Source organism: Amblyraja radiata, chromosome 32 (genome assembly GCF_010909765.2).
Source record: "Amblyraja radiata isolate CabotCenter1 chromosome 32, sAmbRad1.1.pri, whole genome shotgun sequence".
NCBI lineage: Eukaryota > Metazoa > Chordata > Chondrichthyes > Rajiformes > Rajidae > Amblyraja > Amblyraja radiata.
Window position 1 is genome coordinate 15330642 of NC_045987.1, and position 25958 is coordinate 15356599.

Sequence of the window (25958 nt, forward strand, 5' to 3'; positions counted from 1 at the left end):
CACCTTGTGAATCTGTTTATTGTGTAGAGAACATTCTGGAATTAGAATGAACAAACAAGTGTACATTTTATATTAAGATTACAACATCAAGAAGACAAACCCAGTTTTAAATGCAGGGTTTCAGCCCTGGAGAATTGGGTTTGTTCGGTTATTCTTCAAACTACCAAATTAGTTTGGCCGTGGGCTCCACCTGTAAGGCTGTTATGGGAACAGGAACCCTTGTTCTGGCACCAGTTCAGGAAGAACAGCTGGCAAGGACCATCTGCTGATTTGTGATGACGTGCAAATTAAGTCAATGTCCAGATGTAGTTTGTGAGAAGCACTTGTCTTCAGATTCTTTCAACGCCAATTGACTAGTACCATACTTGCGTACCTGAGCAACTTGGAGGATAATGAATAAAACTCAATGAATTTTCTTATTCTCCCCTTTGCACCAATTTCCTGAAGGTTTGAAGTCATTTGGAAGGGCTGAGCAGAATCAGATGTTGGGTATTCACAGGCAGCTCTTCTCTACCCACCATCCTCACAGCCCCTCTCTGGCTGTCCATTCACTGGTCACTTTTTATTGAGCCAAAAAAAGGAGAATTTCTTCCGACTGGGCTTGGTGTTGATGATACGCAGGACGCGGGGTGAGCGCCAGACCTTCAATGTGCAGTCATCGCTGGCTGTGATCAGCATCTCCTGGTCCATAGGGCTGAAGGCCACAGAGTTTACCACATCCTCATGCTGTAACTTTGCCAGGCAGATGTTGTAGTGCCTGTCCCAAATGTAGCCATGCCGGTCCTCAGCACCACTAGTGGGAGATGCACATGAAGACAGTAAACCACCAGAAGCCACATTGAGCTCACAATTTTTCACTTTAATCCCTCACAGAAGCCCCATCAAACACAAGCCTTTGACAAGCAATCATTGCACGTCCAGCTTATCATGAATTGTACGCATAGGATTCTACTGTAAAACACATACACTAGCACACGCATCCCCAGTACAACAATCATCCCATCTCTGACTTTTCCCAGTACAGGATCCAATCGTAAACCTTCCCAAAGAGGGTACAATTTATCATGGCCCGCTTGATCAAGGACTGCCCTCCCTATGGAACCCAATCCTTCAAATGCTATCGACCTCTTTACCCCACCCTCCCTAACCAACCTTTTGGCATGGCATTAGTTTTGTATAACTTGCCCACGCAGTATCCAATCTGCCATAAACCTTGTCTAATGGGGATTACAGAACTTCCACCATTATTCCAGCACTCTGGTATTTTTTCTCTTTCCTGTTCAACACTACCTGTTGTACTTCTATATGGCCTGATTGTACTCAAGTAATATGATTTGACTGGATAGCATGCATACAAAACTTTTCATTTTATTTCAGTACATGTGACAATAATAAACTACCAATTATGTGCAGAGCACAACCTGTTATCTAATTTCTCAGCTAAACTCAAAGTGCTGGAGAAACTCAGTGGGTCAGGCAGCATCTAGGAGGGAATGGACAGGCCATGCTTTGGGCCTTTTCATTCATTTCCCACCCCATTTTAATCTGAACCCCTCCCCCCCATTTTATTTTATCCCCCAGTTCACTTCCACTCACTGTCCCTCACTCCGACTTTGCATATAATTCCTCCTCTTTCTTCCTTATCTGGCACCCTTTTGTCTCCATTTCATTTCTATCTTTTCTTATTACCACTCATCTACCTATTACTTTCTTCACCTGCACCTATTTATCAATTGCCAGTTTTTGCCCCATTCCCATCCCGAACCGTGCAGATACTAAAAGTGTTGCCCATTCCTTCCACAGACGCTGCCTAATCCATTGAGTTCCTCCAGCACATTTGGCTTTGCTCACATTTCCAGCATCTGCAATTATGTCTCCATCTAATCACCCAGCATCACACACCCTTCCCCATACCTAGAATCAAGCGTGGCACGGATCATTCCCGGCAAAATCCAATCCATCACAGACCATGTTCTCAGACAAAGAGTCTACCTATCATGGAATGTTCCCGATACGCTCAATACTGAATTCAACCCATCAGGAGATTGCTCCAAACATGGTTCTTTTAACATTTGACCCAAACTGTCAGAGAATCATACATACAAATCTTAGGAGTTGTTTACCCCATCTCCTGCTCCTTCAATACGCCCCACAAATCTAATGTCTGCTGGACCTCTCCAAGATAAAGTCCACTGGAAATGTGAAACATAGTGAGGTTAAAGAATACTGACACTACTCTCGAAGGCACTTTAATTTTTTTCGCATCTCCTTGAAGTGTTATCAATCTCAATCCCCTCCCAGTAAGTTTAATAGCAGTTCCTTTTTGGATACATACTGACCCTAAATCAGCATGCTCCACCCAGCCACATGATTGACCCTGCAGAGACTAACCATATCTGGATACGTGGCCATGATCCAGCTAAGTTGTGATTCTGATCCTTCCTGCAGCTTGATTGGAGACCTAGCAGGAACTACACACAGAAGATGACGAGGATTGAAAGGAATCCAGTTCTTTACCTGGCCACGTAATCCCTGCTGACGTCCAAGAAGATGAAGAAGCACTCGTCGTTGGGAGTGTATGCTGTGTGTGCACGCAGAGTCTGTGTTACTTCCTGCATCGTCTTCAGATCAAATACATGGATATCAATCTCCTCAGCAATGGGTGGAGGGTTCATGGGGTCACTGATGATGCAGCCCTTGGGCCAGGCACGACTGTTTACATACAAGTACCTGAAAGGCAGCATAGTCCACTATCAGATCTATGACAGTTGTACTAACGCCCGTGAGCTGAGTCGTTTCCAGCTCCCCAGATGCTGGGCACGACTCCCGGCAATCGGAGGCTGGGACCTGGCTAACCATGGTGCAGACTGATCGAGAGACTGACCTGTGGTCTGGAGACAGACCCATCCCAATGATGTGACCGTGGACATCAATCGTGTGATCCAGAGGATCGAAGAACTCATTGGAGCTCCGTTCTTCCCCCAAAACTGGTCCTGTTGTTTCCATGTGATGAGGCAATATTTGCTTAATGCCTGCAATTATATTCAGAGGGTTACAAATGTCAAGAATTAAAAAGCACATTTTCTTTCATGTATGTCCCATAAAGTTCCATCTTAATGTGCCTGCTAATTTCCAGCTTCTTGTATGTATTTTTCTCTGGCCTTATCCCTTCCACCCCTTACTCCATCAAAGGTCCCTTTCTTTACATTTCATTACATTGCACCATATTAGATCTAAAAGAACACTGTCCCTGGTTGAAGGTAGACAAAAGTGCTGGAGAAACTCAGCGGGTGAGGCAGCATCAATGGAGCGAAGGAATAAGTGACCCGAAACGTCACCTATTCCTTCGCTCCATAGATGCTGCCTCACCCGTTGAGTTTCTCCAACACTTTTGTCTACCTTCGATTTTTCCAGCATCTGCAGTTCTTTCTTAAACAACTGTCCCTGGTTGCTCCTTCAAAAGGTTAATTCTAGAAAATTATAATTAAAGCATTCTATGAACAAGTCCTGCTTGATAACGATGCAAATTTTATTTACCAGGCTTCATAAGGATCAACTTTCTCCATGATTACATCATTACGAACATTACGTGTAGATGGAGAGACTGGAGTTATCTAACTTCAATAAATCATATGGAAGAAAGAGCACTTGGATTAACAGAAAATCTTGATCCATTTCTGCCCTCCCGAACACCTTCCACTACAATTGTTCCACCAGTGGTAGCTGTGCCTTCAACTGCCAAGGCCATAAACTCTGGCTTCACCACCTCAAACCTCCCTAATTTCCTTAATGCACTCCTTAACAACTCCCTTTTCTTTCCTCAAGCTTTTAATATGCGAATATCAATTTTAATTGAATCCTCTCCAAACCTCATTAGTTGCCAACAAAGATATCACTTCTTTAGTTACACAAAAATGCTGGAGAAACTTAGCGGGTGCAGCAGCATCCATGGAGCGAAGGAAATAGGCAACGTTTCGGGCCGAAACGTTGCCTATTTCCTTCGCTCCATAGATGCTGCTGCACCTGCTGAGTTTCTCCAGCATTTTTGTGTACCTTCGATTTTCCAGTATCTGCAGTTTATTCTTAAACACTTAATCACTTCTTTAGTTGTTATAGAAATGTCAATAGTTTACAAGATCCTATAAGACTGACAACACCACTGCTGAATAATTGTGATAGGATAGGCCTTGTCTTGGTACTGGTGGGGCACCTGGAACTTACCTATCTGATGTGGAGTGTAGGTAAGGCTTCCTGTGGTGAAGATCAAGTACTTTTTTTGATCTGCCTGATGTTCTGCCAGTATGTTTACGTCCACAGGTTTCGTCTTGGTCTGCAGAAAAAGTTCTGCCACTCGTGCCTCCAACTGCTTCTCACTCATCAGGGGCTGGAGACCTTCAGAGGGCACGTTTGCCTCCAGCTCTGCACGATCTTGAACTCCGGCCATTGCCTCATTCGCACTCTCGCTGGCGTACTTCGGTTTGTTGCAACATTCGTCCTCGCTGTCGCTGCCCAGGTTAAACACCCAGGGGGATGAATTGAGTCCTGGATGCTCGAGGCCCAGCAGAAGGTCTGGAGTGTCGTGTCTGCTGCAGTCCGCCACCATCACTGTGCGAATGGTGCTGGCATTGCGATTCTGCAGCTGGAACAGTCTCTTCACCACATTTATATTTTCTGATTCAATATCCTAGCAGGGAGAGAGTGGGACTGAATTGTTAAACATGATAAAACACAACGACTGCTACTTAAATACACATCCAGCTAGGGAATACCACTGTGACACCCGAACATTTGAAATGAAATGCTGCCAACATCTCAACTAACATGTTTGGGGCAGAAAATGAGCTTAATCTAATGTCAGTAATCTCTCATCAGAACAGGAAGCTAATGGAGATTTAACAGTTTATGAACAAGCAAAGGGGAGGATCAAGTTTAAAGAGACAGAGGAGGGTTGTAGTGGTTCGGGTTGAGAAGTTGACCTTTCTACGAGACAGGAGCAGAGTCCTAGAGGCACGAGACTGCAGATGCGGAAATCTGGAGCAAAAAATAAATTGCTGGAGAAGCTCAGCGGGTCAGGCAGCGTTTGTGTCGGGAAATGGATGGAAGCAGTTTTGGGCGGGGACTGGACTGGACTGCAGGTTATCACAGTAAACTATGACGTGGAGAGGCTGAGGGCTAAGGGCTGAGGGCTAAAAGAGTAGTCAGTGAATGGATAACGGTGAAAAAAACAAGAATGCCCCATCGTTCAATAAGTCATGTTTGACCTTTTTTTCTCAGTGCCATTCTTCTGCATTATCCCCATTATTATAAAATTTTAAAAAAACATCACTCTGATTTGAACGTACCTAGCAAGTAAGTATGAGTAATTTAATCTCAGCTCCTTCCTGACATGGCCAACGCCTTATTTTGAGACAACAGCTGGTTTTAGACCCTAGCCAGGAGAAACATTATCTACCCTGTTCAAGGCCAGTAATGACCCCATAGCAGAAGCATCCACGTCGCGAGGCTGGAAACTGGAAGTATCCTGAGCTAATTCTGCTACCACCATCATCTGTTGCGACAAGTGATGGCTTCCACTGATTGTCGCCCGAAGCTTGCGTCCTTTCCAGGACTGACGATGACAGCGATGTCAACATTTGTAACAAGATGGACACGAAAAGAGGGCGGCCAGTAACAACTTGGTAAATTTCAATGAGCTCATCTCTCGTACTTTTAACTCAAGATTATAGACCAGCCTGCTTAATCTCACCTCGACACAACACCGCCCCCCCCACCAATTTCCAGGAATTAATCTGATGAATTTGAAACGTGCTCCCTATGTCGCAAATATAGCAATATGATCAGAGACCCATACGCAATATTCCACACTGTCTAGGTTGTTGTAATCAGGGTAAAAAAAAAAAAACAGCTGGAGGAACTCAGCAGATCAGGTAGCATCTGTGGAAGGAAATAGTCAGACCACATTTCTTGAAGAAAAGTCCCCAACTCAAAATGCCAGGATTGAAACTGGATCACTGGAGCTGTGAATCAGCAGCTACTACACAGATACCCAGAGGTGAAGTTGTTGTGATAGTATGGGGAGGTGGTGCAGAGATTGACGGATGGTAGGGCAAGAACAACAATGAATGGAGCTGTGAGAGAATGTTACATAACCGAGGGGCAGAGGTGAATTAGACAGAGGGAACTATAACAGCCTTCAGAAAGTAATTGACTGATTCTCAGCAGTGAGAATCACTGTTGTATGGTATACCCTCGCGATCGTCCCATTTTCTCTCACACTCATCATCTGTAGACTCCCATGTCCAGCAGCAGAAACACAGAGTGCACTATGCCCCAGCATATCTATTTTGGCTCAAGGACTGGTTTCAGATGTTAATGGTGGGCAAGAACTGGTGTGTATTCACCTGATAGGCTTTGTTTAACCAGAGCACTGAGCAAGATGTCATGTTCCCAATCCAGTGCAGATTCCCAGAGATTAAATGCGTTTCATTTAACCAACAGCCAAAGACATCGTAGGGTTTATTCCTCACTCGGGATAGCAATGTGAAGTCATCTGGAAGGAGAGAGCAACGGCAGGAATAATGGGCGTGTGTTGAACATACAGCATTCAGTAAATTATACAATTATACCCCACAAAATGGGGCTGTTCATAACAGTTGTCCAACTGCACTCCCAGATCGTTCCCCTTTAGCTTAACATTTTTTTTAAAATGTATCCAATTCTTATTTGAATGTTACTTTTGAACCTGCTTCCAACACTTCTCATGCAGTGCAGTCCAAATCGTAACACCATACAGCAATTAATTTATTCATCCATTTTTCTTCAAATGCTATTTTACTTTGCCGTTAAATGTATTTCCTAATGACACAGGATGATATAATGTGGATGTGAATAACTATTGTCAGTTTTCAAGATGTTCACGATTTACTACCATCCTTGACATTTAAAGGCATTACCAATATTGACTCCCTGACCAATAACATATTGGGGGTTGTCACTGGACAAAAGGCTAACTGGACCAGCCAGATAAACAACATGCACTGGATATCCTGAGGTAAGTGACTCACCTCCTAACACCCCTGGGCCTTTCCACATGCAGAAGGCAGAAATCGGGAGTGTGCTGGGACACTCTCCACTGGCCTGAATGAGTGCAGCTTCAAAGATTCACAAGAGATTCAATATCAATCAGTACCAAGCAGCTGTTTGACTGGCTTCTCATCCAACTCCTGAACAGTCAGTCACCACCACAGAGTGCACGGTATCTATGCCACTCTGACTGCACCTCCCAAACATGCGACCTCTCCAACAAAGTAAGTTATGGGCAGAAAGCACATCGGAACACCACAAACCTGCGGGTTTCCCTCCAAGCCATATACCACGCTGACCTGGAAATATATTGCCCATCTTTTCATTGTTTCTTGCTTTGGAACTCAAGACTGAACAGTGCTTTGAGAATACTGTCATCCAATGGTCAGAAACAATTCAAGGTGATGCCACGGCATTTTAATAATCAACAATACTGGTTTTATCTGCAATGCGTCTATTTCTAAATTATGGGGAAAATAGCGAGCATCTTGTATTGCAGTATAGTCTTATACCCATACTAACCATAACATGAATAGCATTATACAGCAACAACTTTATAACCATTGGCACTGAATCCCAATTGTACAACGAAAGACTTCTACCCACGAGTACAGGACCTGTGTAATGCAGTAACATCCTCTTCCCACCAATGCATAGCTGAGTATCTAATTCTCAGAGCCAGTTCCTGTTCTGTTTCTCTTCTCATCCACTGCCCTAGTTGGTTCTATCCATTGTTCTGATTCTAAATCAGAGCCAAGACAGTTAAATCATGAGGATTGGTGCCAGAAACCTGGATTGCATTCCTTTTGGTTTTGAGATTAAGAGGTAATTAAAATATATATATTAGCTACCTAGATTGAAGACTGCGATTTCACCAGAGGATGAGCTGTGAGGTCCAATATAGACCCCAGATACAAGGAGGAGTGTATCTTCAGTATTGAATTGGGAAAACTGGGTGTAGCTCCAATTGTAGGGGCGCATATTAGCACTGTGTAACACTGAAATTTCCAAATCATTGTTCCATATCTGAAAAAAAAGTGAACAACATTTTGAAGATACACAGTAATAGAAAGAGTTCCTGCAAAGCAGCATTATGGACCAGTGGGGTCCGGTGGCATCGAGACCAAGTTGGTATTGAGTTTTAAGCTTACATGTGCACTAGGGATTTCAATTAAGTACATTAGAAATTAAAAGCTAGCATTATTAATAGGGATTATGAAACAATCAGGTTTTTACACACCCATCCAGTATGCTAACATCTCTCAGGGAAGGGAATACAGTATATGGTTTCTGTGTGGCCAAGGCACACCACAGTATTATTGACTCTCAACTACTCCTTGAAATAGCTCAATGACAGTAGCAAGAGGGGGAGGGCCAGAAATGTGAAACCTACCAGTGACATTCACAACCCAGGAACCAATAAAGGAGAAAAAGCAGAGTTAACTTGGATCTTCAGAGGCTTCTAAATATATTTCAATAAAAGCCTTCCACCATAGATGTCAACTTATAGCCATTGGTATACCACACAGATTATTACTGGACTAAAGTATATGGAAATTCTTGATGATGGACACTATTAAAGGATGAATAGGTAGGATAATACAATGGAGAAACTTTCTTTTGATCAATCAACCTTCGGTGATGGACAAAAATAAAGTGATCAGGAAAATGGGTTCTGACAAAAATCAAGAGAGAGCCGGGGGCTTTTGGGGGGGGGGGGGGGAGTGAAAGAGTTGGGAGGGTTGGAGAGAAAAAGAGATAGGGCCATTGGCAAACGGTGCAAGAGAGAGAGAGAGAGAGAGAGCGAGAGATGGGTACCTTAGTCGTAGACAGTGGGGAGGTGAAACAGGTGGAGCCAGGACCAGTCGATGGGGAAGGGTCTCTCAAAGGGTGAGAGGCAGGACTCACAGAGCAAGTGCATTCTTACCTTGACAAAACAATCCTTGGAGCAGGAGCTAAAGAAGTACCCATTATGAGAAAAGCTGACGTGCAAGACCTGGTCTCGATGTTCCTTCAAAGTTGCCACTTGCACACAAGGAATTGTATCATACAGCCTCTGGAACTCGCCCAGCCACGAAGAAGCAGCTACAAGACACAAAATGTCAGCGTCAACTTGTCCTGGGCATAGCTTTGTAAAGTCTTGATAGACATAATTTGATGAAACATTTACCATTACTTGGTTCCCTGAATCTAACCGTTGAGACAACTTTAATTTGCTACAAACTGGGTATGTCATCCAGTAACGGTCCAATAAGTTGGAAAAGGAGCGTTCAATTAACTCAGCAGTGACGGCGAGATGTGGGCTTATGCAACAATGTCAGGGTGCCAGGGAACTGGACTGCCTTCCTGCCATTGACTGTTAAATACTTAACACCAAACAGCACTGTCAAATGGCACAGATACCTTGAAGAATTCTTCATGAAATGAAAATGGATCAATTAATTATGGAATACTACAATGATAATCTGCCCTTAGAATTTCTGCCTGATGCTGGACTTGCCTCTTTCTTTACCAATGACGATGGCTCATTTCAATCTACATTTCTCACCATGACTTAACTTCAGCATCCCAGACAGCCTTGATTCACTGCAATTCACCTATCGCTGCATCAGATCTAGAGCAGATGATTTCTCCCCAGCCCTACACTCATCTCCGCAACAGGGACACGCTTGTCAGCTCCTATTTATTAACTATAGCTCCACCTTCATTACCTTAAGCCAACCAAACTCATCTCCAAGCTTCTGGTCCTTGGAATTTTCCTCCCTCTCCCACCCCCTGCAACTAACTGTGTGCTTGAATTCTTGACCTGTCGACAATAATCAGTAAGGATCGGTGACAAACCATCCTCTGATAATTCTCAACACTGGTGCTCTGCAGGAATGTCTTCCCAGCCCCTTAGCATTCTCCGGAAACATTCACAAACTGTGCGGCTAAATTTCCAAATTTGAAGAAGACACCACTGTAGTGGGTAGTATCACGAACAACGACGAAATGGAGTACATGAAGGAGATAGAGAATTTAGTATCATGGTGTCAGCACAACGACCTCAGTGTCAGCAAAATGAAAGAGCTACTCATTGACTTCAAGAAATGGGGTAGTGTACATGCCCAGTCAACATCAATGGTGTTTACTGGAGATAGTTCAGAGCTTCAGATTCCTGAGCATAAATATCAACAACACACTGATGCTACAGCTAAGAAAGCACAATAAATATGCCTCTACTTTCTCAAAAGTCTAAGGAAATTTTGAATGTCTCCAAAGATTTACCAATTTTTATAGATGCACCATAAAAACCATCACAACCTGATGTATCACAGCTTGATTGGGCAACTGCTCTGCCCAAGTCCACAAGAAATTGCAGTGCTTTGGATTCAATCGTCCATCATACAAACAAGCCCATCAACTCCCTTGGGAAAGAAACCAACATAATCAGGGGCCATTGTTTTCTCCCCTCTCTCGTTGGGCAGAATATACAAAAGTTTAAAAGCATGTACCACATCGTTCAGAAACAGCTTCTTCCCTGTTGTAATTAGGCAACTGATCAAACCTCTTGTAAAGCCAAGGATGCAGACTCGATTTCTCAACACTATTGTGGCTCTTGCACTTGGTGGTTATGTGCACTTTCACTGCAGTTGTAACACTATAACACTGTAATGCTATATTCTGCATTCTGGTATTTTTTTCTTTGCACTACATGTTTCAAGCCTTGTGTATGGCTTGATTGTACTCATGTATGGTATGATTTGACTGGATAACACACCAACTAGGTTTTTCACTGTATCTCAACACGTGACGGTAATAAACCAATATCAATCACTTTGGCATTGTATGTGGAAGGCTTCACATGTCACTTCCTATTTTTAAAACATACTTTTCAACTGACATGATTGTAGCCAGTGTTTTAACCCCTCTGCCACTGCTTTGTCCACTTTATACAGTAAGCAATAGTTATTTTAAAAAGCGTAAATACTGTAACTGAAAAAGTTAACGTAAGTTAATCCATCATCATCCATTTGGTATCATTTTGGAGAATATGCATGGCACTCTCTCTGAAATTAATCAGTCCTGAGTGAGACATGGGGTCATGATATCAACTCAGTATTTAATAGGGCCCGACTAATTTGGTGAACGGAAAAGTAGCTAATTAATTTCAAAGGTAGACACAAAATGCTGGAGTAACTCAGCGGGTGAGGCAGCATCTCTGGAGAGAAGGAATGGGCGACGTTTTGGGTCGAGACCCTTCTTCACACTGATGTCAGGGGAGGGGGCAGGACAAATATAGCAAGTAGGTGGAGACTGTAAGACTAGTGGGAGAACTGGGATGGGGAAGGGGATGGAGAGAGAAAGCAAGGGCTATCTGAAGTTAGAGAAGTCAATGTTCATAACACTGGGGTGTAAACTACCCAAGCGAAATATGAAATTTCAATGTTTAAAAGATATTGGACATGTACATGCATAGAAAAGGGTTAGAGGGAAATGGGCCAAAAGCAGGCAAATATGATTAGTTTATATAGGCATCTTGGTCGGCATGGACAGGTTGGATTGAAGAAACCATTTCTGTACGGTATCATACGAGCAATTTCTCCAAAAAAATTCAGAGAAAAAGTTGCAACGTTATAGAACTCCAAAACACTTTGCACATAATGACATTCTCCAGAATGTGATCACTCTTGAGCAGATCCAGGAAAGGATTTGGAGACTAACCTGGATGTCGGGGAATCGATCGATTCACATTGTAATAACGATAGAAGAGATCCCTCCACAGAAAATCGTCACGAGACACTCCGTACCACTGCCTGCAGGTGCCACCAGCAGCGAGGACATCCTGGTGCTCCATGTTCTGGAACACTTCGAGGAGAATGGTGTCTGGCAGCAGGGGGGTGCCCCCGCTTTCCATCGTATCATTCTGAGCTCATGTGCACTGATGAAAACATTAAAATCAGCATCGTGGGCAGAGATATCTCGCACAAGTGAAGGATAATACAAAGCATCTTTAGGACTTCCTCAGAAATTATCCAGCATCTAAAAACAGAAACCCTCTCTAATATTTTACTTTCTGTACACAAAGAAGCACAATGAAGAATTTCAGCAAAGTCACGCTGCAAAAGAACACCAAACTTTGATGGAAGCTGAAATGCCCAGTATGGCAGTTAAAATTGAGGAAGAGGAGATGTGAACAAGCCATTACTGAGCACACACGAGTACAAAGCAAAGAGAAAATGTTATAACATATTTTATGATAGCATTAATCCTCTCTGCCCCACATATTCACACTTTCCTCTCAGGAGCATGGTGCCAAAAACGACAGAACAACAATAATAAATATTACACTAGGCCTTTAATGAGAAGAAATCGTCAAATGTCTATTACATCAATGTTATCAAACTAATTTAACTCTGAGCTATTTAAAGATATTTGGGAGCGCGACCAAATGCATTACGGGAAAACGAAGCCAAGATTTATGGAGGGAATTCCACAACTCAGGACTTTGATGGCTGATGACATATTGACCAAAAATTAAATGATTGCATTTACAATTAAAAACAGTAAATGTCATAAATATCCAACAGTCAAGGAATAATCATGAAGAAAGAACCAAAGCTAACATTTATGTTGAAGAAGACTCTCGACCCGAAGCGCCCTGTCCATTTCACTCTCTGTGTACTGCCTGACCCACTGAGTTCCTCCGGCAGTTTCTTTTTTACTAACATTTCAGTTTGCTAACTTTGGTCAAACTGTTTAGTTTCAGATTTCTAGCCTATGCAGTATTTTACTTATAGATTACATTTGGATTATCAAGAAGAGAGAAGTGGTAAAGAGCACATATGTTGAAGATGAAGGGCTTCAAGAGATAGTAGCGAAGATAAGGAGCAAGTCCATGGAGGAATTCCAAGGATAAACATTTTTAAAGCAAAACATTGCATAAGTGGCAGCAATGCAGATCAACAAGCAAAGCAACTTGGGGAAACAGGTTATGCTACGAGTATTACCCGACATGTTCCAACTGTCCCCAGATGGAAAATAATTCATTGGCAATGAACCACATACAACACCTACTGACCAGTCACCACCTCAGCAGGCCCTGTCCTGTCGCCCACCCTTCCCAATTCCCCTCCGTTTGGTTCTGGGGCTCTGCAACAACCCCCCTGGTTGTGTGCCCCCTGTAGACCCCTATCCCCAAGCAAGGCCCTTCACCCTTCCCCTGGGCTCTGTCACTACTCTCTCTTGGGTCCAGTATCTTGACTTGACCCTAATCCTGTCAAGGGTTTCAGGCCCCTGATAACCCCACCCCCACCCCATTCCATTCTCGTCGTTCCCGGGAACCTGTCAACCCCCCACCCCCGGTCCTGGGACCTCAACACTGTCCCACTCGGTTCCATTTCCCGTTCAAGCCCAGATCCGAACTGAGTCCCGGAATCTCTCACTCACTCACTCTCCATGTGTCGTCACCATCACCCCCTCCCCGGGCCCCGTCAACCACCAACCCCGGGCCCTGTCAGCCGCTTCTCAGGCCCTGTTTACTCTCCCCGTCCGCAGGCCCGGCTTAACCCTCCCATATCCCGGCCCAGCCGCAACTCGGGGTCTCCGGGAATGTTATCGCAAGCGGGCGCCGCCGCCGCCGGCCCTCGGGCTCTTCTTACCCGCAGCCTGTTGCCGGGCCGTGGTGGGGGCGGGGGCGCGGATCGCGCGTCGGTCGCCGCTCTCCCCGGGGCTGAAGCTGGACGTGGAAGCTGAGCTCTCCCGGCTCCACTGTGAGGAAAGGATCGGGCAGCCTGGCGGTTCCTGGTGGAACAGGCCCGGCCCCGGGAACCGGTCGGTAAACCGGAGAATTAGTCGTCAAACCGGGGAATCCGTCGGTAAACCGGCCAATGTCAGTACACAGATTAGTCAAGAGATAAACTGGTCAATCGGTCGGTAAACCGGAGAATCAGCAGCTAAACCCGAGAATAAATCGGTAAACCCGAGACTCAGTGGGTAAGCCGGAGAATCAATGGGTAAACCGAACCCTCTGTATGTATACCGGAAAAATCAGTCTGTTGATAAAACAAGAGTCAACTGTGTTTTATTGTCATATGAAACTAACAATTAAATTCTTACTTGCAGCAGCACAACAGATAAGTAAACACGATAGTCTGTAAAATCAATAATAAAACAACAAAAGGACAATTTATATATATATATATATAAATTGTCCTTTTGTTGTTATTTATATATATATATAAATAGATAAACGAACAAATAACTAAATAAACGAACAATAATAATGCAAAGTCAAAAAAATACGCTCCCAAATCTATATAATTTGGAGCATATTTGGAGGTTGCAGCGTTTAATGATTGTAGGAAAGAAGTTGCTCCTGAACCTGGACTTCATCGTTTACAGGCCCCTATTTACCTTCTTCCCGATGGCAGAAGTGAAATGAGAGCGTGGCTAAGCTTGTCTTCTAGGAAAGTAGAGGTATTGATGGGGTTTCTTTATGCTTGAATCAATGTGCTGGGTCCAGGACAAAATCTTCAGAGAAATGCATACCCATGAATTTGAAGCTTTTGACTCTCCACCATCGTCCCATTGATGAAGACAACTTTATGGATCCTCATCCTTCCTCCTCCAAAGCCCACAATCAGTTGCTTGGTCTTACTGATGTCGAGAGCAAGCTTGTTGTTCTGGTACCATTTAGTCAGTCGTTCTGTCTCCCTCCTATAATTTGTCTCATTGTCATCTGTCTTTCGTCCAACAACGTTGGTTTCGTCAGCGAAGATGGAGTTTGAACTGTGTCCGTCTACACAGTCATGAGTATAGAGTGAGTAGACCAGGGGGGGTGAGCATGCAGGTTTGGAGTGCTCCCGTGCTGATGGTTATGGAGGAGGAAGTGTTATTACCAATTCCGTACAGATAGTGGTCTGTTGATGAAGAAAGTCATGGTTCCATTTGCAGAGGGATGTGCAGAGACCCTGTTCCGTGAGCTTGGTAACCAGCTTGGAGGGGATGATGGTGTTAAATGGCGCGCTGTAGTCTATGAACAACAGCCTGTCGTGTGTGTTTTTATTATCCAGTGGTCCAATGCTGAGTGAGCAGACCTTCAGTTGGTAAAATGAACTGCCCTTCAGTAAACCTGAAAACCAATTAATCAGACTGACCTCCCAGACCAAAACCGGACATGATCTTAAATCCTCCACTCCATAACTTGAACCTATGCTCTCAGATAAAAGACATCTTTGGTTGGCGAAAGGTTTTCACTGTCTGCCCTATGTATTCCATTCACAATTTTAAGTAACTTGATCGAGTCCATCCATTCACTCCCCCTCCCCTCTGTATCCGTGATGGATACAGTTCACACCAGTGTTCAGCACTTTTTGTAATCTTTATTTTTGGCCGTTCGAGTTGCCAAAACAGGACGTCATGTAACCGGTCAATATGCTCTCTACCGTAGACCTGTAGTTCAAAAGATCATTCGTCGATATACCGAATCCGCTCAACTCCTAAGGAAGTGGAGGCATTGATGGGCTTCCTTTATGAGTGCATTGATGTGTTGAGTCCAGGAGAGGTATACAGAACTATCCACGCTCAAGAACTCGAAGTTCCATTTGGCTAGAAAAAATAGGTTATCAATAGGCAAGTCTCCACAACAGGAGAAGATATCAATGAAAATTGGAAAATTAAAGTAGGAACAATAAATGATAGACTTTTTAAAACACATGGCATGGTGGAAAGTACAAATATTTAAATTTAGCATTTCAAATCTCCATTCAATTTTTTCCCTCACACCTTAAACATATGGCCTTTAGTGTTTCCATCCTGAGAAAAAATCACTGATTTGTTACCCTATCCCTCTTGTAATAGTGTAAACTTCTATCAGGTTACCTCTCAGCCCCTAACACTCCATAAAAAGAATCCAAGTTTGTCCAACCTCACCTTATAGCTAATACTCTCAAATCCAAGTAGCATCCTTGTGAACCTCTTCTGCAATATCTCCAGTGTCTCCACTTCCTGTAGTGTGGCAATCAGAACTGCACACAATATCCAAACATGGGCAAACTATAGTTTAATGCAGCAGTAACATGAATTCTCAACTTTTATACTCAATGCCCAACTGATGGAAGTCAAAGTGTTTAAGAAGGAACTGCAGATGCTGGAAAATCGAAGGTACACAAAAAAGCTGGAGAAACTCAGCGGGTTTCTGGCGGATAAAATAGATGGAAGTCAAATATGCCTTATGCCTTCTTTACCACCCTATCCACTTGCATTACCACTTTCAGGGATTCAGGACTCATACGTGTCTGGATTACACTCCCATCTGCTGTTTCTCTGCCCAAATTTCCAACTAATCCATATCCAGCTGTATCATTTGACAATCTTCTTCACTATCTGCAATTCCATCAATTTCCAAAATACAGAAATGGAAGGAGCAATGCCCCTCCTAAATTCTGCAAGTTACTGTAATTAGTAATTGTAACCGTTATTCTTTCCATGAAAAAATGCATTAGCTCTTTCATACTAACGTAGATTCATACACCACAGAAACAGGTCCTGCCGACCATTAATGCAGTTGTGCCAGTTTCATTTTTAGGACAACCTTCTGTTGTTCTGGATTCATTTCTATTGGAGTTGGAGTTGAATAACAGGTGAGAGGGTAGGTAGATATTCTTGGGGTTATGGTGAGAAGAAGGTGGGTAGTGGGGCTTGAGGGAGTGACCACATTAGGATATTTCTGGGAGAGGAAGAATTGACTAGTCCAAGCAAAACTTGTAGGCTGCTGTTTCTTTAATGATAAACCAGAGATGACCTTGTCACTTGTAAATACTGCTCTATGTACGGGAAATTCCACAGAGCTCACTCAACAGATACATTGCCTGCCTCCAGATCATGGGGCCTCTCAGATTGATCTTCCTTGCCACTTTAAGTTTAACTTTCCTTTCAGGTGGCAGTGGTGAGAGACGGCGAACACAGAATCGGAATCCTATTGACCCGATCCAGGCTCAGCAGAACTTTAATGTTCAGCAGGTAACAACACAATTTTTAAGCCACACTATTTCCTAATGGTGGTACAATTGGAGATCCAGCCTTGCTGGTGAAGTGAACCTCCATCTCAGTTCCCTCAGCAGCAACGTGCTTCTAACCCTTTACAGATTCAATAATGCTGCCAGTAAGTTGAAGACGATATTGAACTAGATGCTTGAGGAACTAGTTGAGGCAGGTCTAATAACATTTGAAAGTCATTTGGACATATACGTGGATAGGAAAGGTTTAGAGGGATATGGGCCAAGTGTGGGTAAACGAGACTAGCTTCAATGGGGCATCATGATCAAGTTGAGCTGAAGGGCCTCTTTCTGTACTGTGCGACTCCGACTATGAGGCTGATGAAGGGTGGACAAGCAGCAGATTATGCAGAGAAGTGTGAAGTGTTGTATTTTGGTGGATTGTTTGGGAAGGGGCAGCTTACACTAAATTATACAATTCTGCAAAGGATTCTGAAACAGACCTAAGGTCATTTGTATTGAAATCTTTGAAGTTGGTAGGATAGGTTGAGACAATGATTAAAGCATCAGTTGGGATTCTTGGCTTCATAAATGGAGGCAGTTAGTGCAACAACATTGACAGAGAATTTTCAGTTGCACGAAGAGACTGCAGAAGCTAAGACTGAACACAATTTAAGGTAATTGGGATAATGCAATGCGTTGGGAGTACTTGTAAAGAGTATCATGCTCTGTGTTTAACCCTCAATGCTGCTCCATTGCGACCGCAGGATGTGATGTTTTACTTTAGTTTGCAGGTGTGTGGCGCCTATTTGCCGTTGCATCGAAATGTTCCCATTTGTCAACAAATAACCACAGGCTGGAGGCCGTCATTGTCAAAGTGAGCGATCAGACTGAAGCCATGCGTGTCAACACATTGCGCAAACTGTGAGTGCAAACAAACATTCTTTCTGCCAATTTCCCAATCTCCCTTTCATTGGGAGTCGGTCACTTTGCTTTAATTGAACTGGAAACGAGCTGTGCTGGCATCACAGAGCAAGGGTCAATTACTCATGTTCTCACTGAGAGGACCCCCTCCTCTTTCTGGACAGGAACTAGACCCCTGTCCCCACTGGACCAGTTGGACTCCTGCTCCCTCTGGACAATAGTTGGACCCCTCCTCTCTCTCTGGACAGGAAATGGATCCCCTGTTCCCATAATACAAGTCTCAGACTCCCTGCTCCCTCTGGACCAGTCGGAGCGCTAGAATTGCTGCCAGAAATCTAGGTTCGATCCTGCCTACAGGTGCTGTCTGTACGGAGTTTGCACATTCGCCCTGTGACCACGAGAGTTTTCTTCGGGTGCACTGATTTCAACCCACATTCCAAACACGTGCAGTTTTTTAGGTAATTGGCCTTTGTGAAATAGTCCAAAGGGCCTGTTTCCACGCTGTATCTCTAAACTAAACTACCTGTTCCCACTCAACAAAAGTTGGACCTCTGTCTCCACCAGACCTGATCAGCAGGCCGTGGTCTCCCAGTCACTCAGACAGATTTAGTATTCGTACCTTCAGAGAATCATAGATTCATACAGCACAGAAACAGGCCTGCTGACCATTAATCCTTTACAATAGTAATATACAAATCCTATGTACCAGCACATGTTCCATAACCTTCTCTCGTGGAGTTTTAGGTGCTCGTTCAGTTACCTACTAAATGTGAGAATCTCTGCTTCCATCAGCTACCCAGTTAGTGCAAAGGTTCTTTGTCAAATTGCCTCTAAACCTCCTGCCATTTACCTTAAATTCATGTCTTCCAATTATAGACATCTCTGCTGTGGAGAAAGGTTTCTTACTATGTACCGTATAATGCCCTCATTTTTTAAACTCGTATCTTTTTCCATCTCAACCTATTGCATCCCAAGTGAAACTAGACCTGTCGATCCAGTCTTTCCTCATTACTGAAATGCTCCATCCCAGGAAAACCTTGGTGGATCTTCTCTGTACCATCTCCAATTATGTCCTTCCTACAGTAAGATGACCAGAATTGCATACAGTACTCCAGCTTTGGTCTAACCAATTATTTATTTAAATACACAATAACCTCTCTGCTCTTACATCCTCTGCCTCAGCTAATGAAAATCATATACATTCTTCGCCACCTTATCTATCTTTGTTGCCACCTTCAGGGATCCTTGGCCTTACTGAGGACCCTCCGTTCGTCAGTTCTCTCTAGGGCCCTACCATTCGTCGTGTACATCCTACTCTTAATAGTCCTTACAAAATGCATCAACTTGCACTTAACAAGATTTAATTTAATCTGCCATGGCTGTGCCCAGTTGACCAACTGAACAGGATCCTCCTGCAGCCAGGTCTATCCAATGGGGGAACCACAGTGTCAAATAAAGAAGGCTCAGTGGAGTTTCTTTGCTGGGCTAAGATTTTGACTGCAGAGGTTAACAAAAAACACAGCTTTAAGCATGCCATGCAGCAAAATGTAATGCGTGTTCTCTTCTCTCACTCCCAGGGATGGGATCTGTTGGGATATTAAACAAGAGTACAAGAAGGCTGCAATACCTGGGAGATTCTCACGGAAAAGTTTGTGAAATCTTTGTTCTTGTTTTGTAACTTTCCACTGGTCCCATTAGTGTCTCTCACACATCCACTGAGAGTTATTTGCCTCCGCTGCTTCCTGACTGACTCCCTCTGCCCCCCTACCCCGAAAATGCTGACTCCCTCCCTTCACAACACGAGATACGTCAGGGCCTGAAGGGCTGAGTTTCTCCCCCTCACTGTTGAAGTGTTGACCCTCTTCTCCTTCCCTCTTTATTCTCACTTCAAGCCCATCACATGAAGGTTGACTCCCTCTAATGAGCTGCTTTCTTTCTCTTTCCACAGGTTGGAATTTCATAGAGTTGTACTGCATAAAAAAAGGCCCTGTGAGACAGGGACCACCCCATTAGAGATGCAGCCTCTTCCCTGTTGAGATTCACTCTCCCCCTTTCCCACCCCATCACTCAAGTCATTGACTCCCCCTCTATCCAGGGCCTGATGTATCTCAATATGGGCCTTAATCCACACCCTCTTTCTCCCTGATAACACTAATTTACTCTCCACTCTTCACTGACCTCATAAAGTTCTAACACTCTTCCTCTCCTCTACAATGGATGACTTTCTTCCCTTCGGAATGATCCATGCCTCCCCCCCCCCCCCCCTCCCCTCTAACGGTGGCCCTGTTCCCTCAAGGGACTAACTCCCCGCCTCTCCCCCCAGGGGGCTGCTCGCCACTTCCCATTATAGCTGACTCTCTCCCACTGCTCCCAATGCTCCTCGCTCCAATGGCTGTCTCTCCACCTCCTAAAGATACTGCTTTCTGCCTGTCACCCATTCCTTCTCTCCAGAGTTGCTGCCTGTCCCGCTGAGTTACTCCAGCATTTTGTGTCTATCTTCGATTTAAACCAGCATCTGCAGATCCTTCCTACACTAATTTTATACTGTTCCATTGTAGGGCTGACCCTCCTTCCTCTGACATTGATCCTCTCCTATTCGTCTCCCCTTAAGGATTTGATCTAATTTTCCCCTGTCGTCCACCCTTCCCCAATGCTGACTTCTTCCCCCAATGCACAAGAACCTGACAATATCCTTCCTCCCATCAAGCCCCTTTAATATAACTCTCTCTTGCCCGTAAGATTCTGACATTCTTTGGTCCCTCCTCACAATTAACACTCCCATTGATTATGACTCTCTCTTAAAATTGCTGACTCCTTCCATTTGTTTTATTATTTGCATGATGTCAAGGTGGGGGTGTAAAGGCCATGTTATTATCCAGAACTGAAATTTCTCCAATTCTTACACTAAACCTTAATTAGATTTAAACTGGCTTGAAATAGGAGAATGATGTGTGCATGAACTGCCGTGACAGCCCATGACCATTCATTTGTGTATTTTCAATCTGGAACCCACTGCAGTACCTGCCTTTAGGAGAGATATTGATAGGCTCAAGGTTGGGAGGAGCCCAGCGAATAATTCCTTCATCGAGAAATACTACTAGGAAATGGGGAAGGTAGTACTACTAGGAAATGGGGAAATGGGGAAATGGAGTGGGAGTACCTGGGCAGGCATCAATGGGTATGGATAGTCGCCTATGCTGCATTCTTGATTCATTCCGAGGAAGGAGAGACTAGGAGTGGCTCAGTAAAAAGCCACAATTGGCAATCTGTTTCAATATTATTATCCCACATAGCTGTTTCAGGAATTAACATCCTAATTGTGTCGAAGGTAGACACAAAATGCTGGAGTAACTCAGCGAGACTGGCAGCATCTCCGGAGAGAAGGAATGGGTGACGTTTTGGGTCAGGACTCTTCTTCAGATTGTGTCTTTGCTTCACTCCACAGATCGGGGGCTTACTACTGACATTGTAATCAGTGAAACAGACTACACCAATTATGCAATTGTCTTTTTTCAGCAAAGACGGAAAATCACTCTCAAACTCTATGGTAGGTAACGCATGCCCAGGTCCTATAGTAGCAGACATATTTGAAGCCCAAACTAAACCTAAATTAGGATACACATGATTGTGTGCCTCTCACTCCTCTACATTATTTTAAAAAATGTATTCTCATTGGGGTGAGAGGCATCAACAAATACAAGATGGCAAACTCCCAGTGACAGGTATAAGCTGGCCATGACGCGAGGCCAAAACTCCCACTGTCTTGAAAGTGCTGCACAGCTTAATATACAGAGTAAAGCCTCCTTATGGTAGCCCCAGTTATAGAATTACACAGCATGGAAACAGGCCCTTTAGTCCAACTTGTCCATGCCCACCAAGATGCTCCATCTAAGCTAGTTCCATTTGCCAGAGTTTGGCCCGTATCCCTCTAAACCGTTCCTACCCATGTACCTGATTACGTGCCCTTTACATGCTGACCCATCAAACACACTTTAGGCAGTTACAGGACTGGTTAAGTGCAGGAGAAGTACTGTACAGCAACACATTGTGTGATTATCACCGAAAGACTCAACTTCTATAACTGTTTCTTTCTTTTTTTTCCAGGGAGAACCACTAATATTAATGAGGCTGTACAGAGGAAGTTTCGCCAACTTGTTCTCAACAACAACATCCCGGATATTTTAATTTACAAGTTCCCTGACTATGGTCAGAATTATTCCAATGTCAGGACAGTCTTTTAAAGAAACTAGCTATATTTGTTCACTTGCAGAAGCAACAATGGGGAAACCTAGAGATACCCAGCAGTTCAGGTAGCATCTGTTGTAAGATAAACAGAACTGGAGAAGTTAAGGAATAACCAATTTCTGCAGCAGAGACACCATTGAATGCAGCATTGATTCACCTGGAATGGGTGTTTGATCCAGTATGGTGAGAAGGGGCGAGCTGAAAGGACAAGTGTTGTACCTACACTTGCTTGGGATAGGTCCTCCCACAAGCTAGGGTGTTGTCCAAATTTTCCAACCTACCTCAATGCAGACATTGTGTTTTTTAAAGTCAGTACTCTCTCTGAAACTGTAACAACAAAACACTTTCACAGTATTCTGTGCTCTGGTATTTTGCTCTTTGCACTACCAGTTCTACTTGTGTCTGGCTTGATTGGACTCATGTATAGAATGGTTTGACTGAATAGCTCACAAAGAAAGCTTTTCACTGCACACACGACAACAATAAACACATAAATCAAAAGGGAAGTGAGAAGGAGAGTAATTAGTGGAAATTGAAGAATGAATCAGGGAGCTGCAAGAAAGTTGGGAAATGGGAGGAGGGGACACGTGTGGAAGGGCTGGATGGTGTGGCTAGTGATGAAAGGTGGGTGGGTCAATGGCACAGATAGTAGAGCTGCTGAGCTGCTGCCTCACAGCTGGGTTCTGATCTGCTTTGGTACTTATTTAGGGTTGGACCAAGGCATGTGAGGAGCATTGACTGGCATCTTTTAGATGGCAGAAAAGCTTTGGGTGCCAGGAGATCTCACCCTCCACCACAGAATCGTAGTTCTCATGAAGGGTGTTCAACTTGAAATGTTGACCGGTTTCTCTTTCCACAGATGCTACTACTGTACGTTCTTACAGCATTTCAGACTTTCCTCATTTGTTCTCCTTGCTTCTCCTATTTTAGTTTTCACCTCTCTGATCCCTTTGTAAGCAGCCTCCTCCTCATTGGTGTTAATAACCCAACACAGGTCACACACAGCCTTTTTTTGCTTTACCTTCCTGTGTGTCTATTTCACCATCCAAAGCGTTCTGGAGATGTTTCTTTTCCTTTGCTTTTCATGGAAATCTATCACAACTGCACCTGAACCATCTCTTCCTTAAAGGCAGCCCTGCTAAGCCTGTCAACCTTGGTTGCTATTCACCTGCCAGATCAACTCTGGTCCTGTTAAAAGTAGCCTTCCTCCAATTTCCGATGCTTATTGTGTTTTTCTTCTTCTGCTTTTCTATGGTTAACCTAAATCTTATAATGTTCTGCTCACCGTTTCCCTATATGTTCTCTCGCCAAAATGCACGGCACTTTACCCACCTCATTCCTCAGAAGTAGATCCCGCAATGCCCCCCTTCCTTGTTAGACTGGGAACATACTGCTTTGGAAAATTATCCTGGACACATTTGAGAACCTTCCTCACCACTTCATCATCCCATAATTTTTCATTTCACCTCTCCGTCACACTGGTCCTTCATAATCCTCTTCAATCCTGCTCATTGTTCTCCATCACCCTTTTATCCCAGCTCTCCTTGCCATTCCCCCTACAGCTCTTCCTTCCATCCCACCCCCCTGCATCCCATTCTCTATATTCAACCTGCCACCAGTTGGTGTTGTGACATTCTTTGTGAATGGATTCTGATAAGCAGCTGACACCACCCGTGTGAGAGGTGTAATGTTGACTTTATGTACTCTTTTTCAGGGTTCTGTGAGACTGCCGATGAATTCCATCAACTCGGTGAGTTACTGCATATTGTTGAACAATGTTCCTCAATGGCATCCTTTTACTACCAAATAAATCACATATGTTGCCAAATTCCACCTTCATTGGGCAGCTTAGTTCCATTTGGTCCTTTTTGTTCTTTAAGTATCCAAACTATTACTTTTCTTGGACAGATGTCCCCCAGAACTTTACAACCATTCACCCTTCCAAAATTCACAAATAACTAATCAAAAATTTGCAATAAAAGTTGCTCTTAGGGAATCTCTATTAAAAAAGTAAGTAATTCAACACAAAATATGTTTTTTTCAACTCGTGTTTCGTGACACATGCGCTGGGCTTTATGTTGCAGAAAATGGTGAGGTGGTCTGTTTTCTAGCAATGCTACATCTCCATAACACGGAGGTTGCCTATATCAGAATCTGCTGCTTCAGATTCTTGTAAACCTTTGCCTAACACGCATAATAATTAATTAATTTGTAGTTACTTCGGCAAATGTAGCAGATATTCCACCAGAACACAGAGATGTCCAGTCACACGACTGAGCAAGTAAGCTGGTTTTGCTGATATTGGTTGAAGGAAGAATGTTAGTCCAGTAAACACTTTTGGTTTTGGTTTCCATTTCCACTTTGATATCTCGCCTTTGACACTTTATTCTCTTTCCAGATCCCACTGGGGAAAGGTTCCTCTAAGACTTTCTTTTGCTTTGAATTTACATTTCCTTAGTTTTATTCCTATATACATATTGGCAAATTCCTGGCAAATTCATTTCACTTGCACTTTATGTGCAAGTGATGAATAAAACTGATATTGATATTGATTGATTGATATTGATTGCTCTTTCAGAGCTTTTTTTGAAGGGGATCCATCATTGCTCGATTTGTCTTATTCCACCACATTGCTGACCATAGTGCAATGAATTATTTTTTACAAATTTACACGCAATCCTCCACTCATAAACAATCCTTAAGTTCCTTGTTGTTGCTCCTAATGTTGTTGTTTCTCAAAGTCATGATCATTATTCCTGCATGTCCATGTTTGAATCACTCAGACAGCTTTATACCCAGCCTTAGCACAGAAATGTTTGTCTTCTCAAATTATCAATTCCATTTTTGTAAATTGTCGTAGTCTTTTTGTAAATGGTCATTGACAAATAATGTACTTCCACATTTACTTCCAAGGCTAGCCCGTGCTGTCTCCTCCCCTTCCTTCACCCTCTAGCTGTCTCCTCCCACCCTCCCATCCGCCCGCCCTCGGGCTCCTCCTCCTCCTCCCTTTGTCCTTCTTTCTTTCCCCACCCCCTATCAGTCTGAAGAAGGGTTTCGGCCCGAAACGTCGCCTATTTCCTTCGCTCCATAGATGCTGCTGCACCCGCTGAGTTTCCCCAGCAATTTTGTGTACCTTCGATATTCCAGCATCTGCAGTTCCCTTTTGAATACTTCCAAGCCATCTGTTTTTGCATAATTCCATCCCAAAATATTATCCAGCTGTCGCCAAAGACTCACCTGCCATTACTCTTCATCCCATGCCCATTACCTCTCCATATGCCCCCATTATTTCTGATTTATTCTTCTGCATGTCTAACAACCAACAGTCAAGAGTGTTTTATTGTCAAATGTCCCAGGTAGAACAATGAAATAACTCAGCAGCGCAACAGAATATGTAAACAGAGTACACTGTAAATAATATAATAAACGAGAAAAAAAGTCCAGTGTGTGTATATGTACACATACTAACATATACATATACATTTAGCCCAGTAAACGAGTAAAACTACTAGTTAATGCGATAATAGCTGGGTGGTGCCCCTAATTAACAACAATCCTCATGGCATCGCTGTCTTCATTATTTTGAGTTGTGCCTTTTTTATTCCACAGATGATGATGTTGGAACCATTTAAGCCAGAAGCATTGAGCCTTGCTCACTCTGCCCCTAAACTGATGGATGTGATCTAACATCCTGCTAATTGATTAAATAAACTTTAGGGTGGTATTAAA

General features: G+C 43.5%; 2 protein-coding genes across 4 annotated transcripts; one reads left to right on the forward strand and one right to left on the reverse strand.

The window, feature by feature from the left end:
* fbxw5 (F-box and WD repeat domain containing 5) lies at positions 1-14030 on the reverse strand. 3 transcript variants are annotated; one of them, XM_033049052.1, is made up of 9 exons: positions 13725-14030; positions 11788-12004; positions 9011-9168; positions 7935-8109; positions 6402-6550; positions 4222-4684; positions 2885-3032; positions 2518-2730; positions 1-793 (listed from the first exon to the last, which is right to left on the reverse strand). In XM_033049052.1, exons 2-9 carry the CDS (start codon positions 11978-11980, stop codon positions 556-558), a joined length of 1737 nt encoding a protein of 578 aa, XP_032904943.1. In that variant the 5' UTR covers positions 11981-12004; positions 13725-14030; the 3' UTR covers positions 1-555. The 3 variants fall into 3 exon arrangements, with proteins under 3 accessions (XP_032904943.1, XP_032904946.1, XP_032904944.1); XM_033049055.1 differs by having other exon boundaries at positions 13517-13735; XM_033049053.1 differs by having other exon boundaries at positions 2-793; positions 11788-12105.
* On the forward strand, positions 12227-25958 carry c8g (complement C8 gamma chain). The gene is made up of 9 exons (XM_033049420.1): positions 12227-12255; positions 12924-13054; positions 17003-17085; positions 17848-17984; positions 19562-19632; positions 21430-21531; positions 22089-22190; positions 23944-23979; positions 25839-25958. The coding sequence occupies exons 1-9, from the start codon at positions 12227-12229 to the stop codon at positions 25859-25861; spliced, it is 714 nt and encodes a 237-aa protein (XP_032905311.1). The 3' UTR covers positions 25862-25958.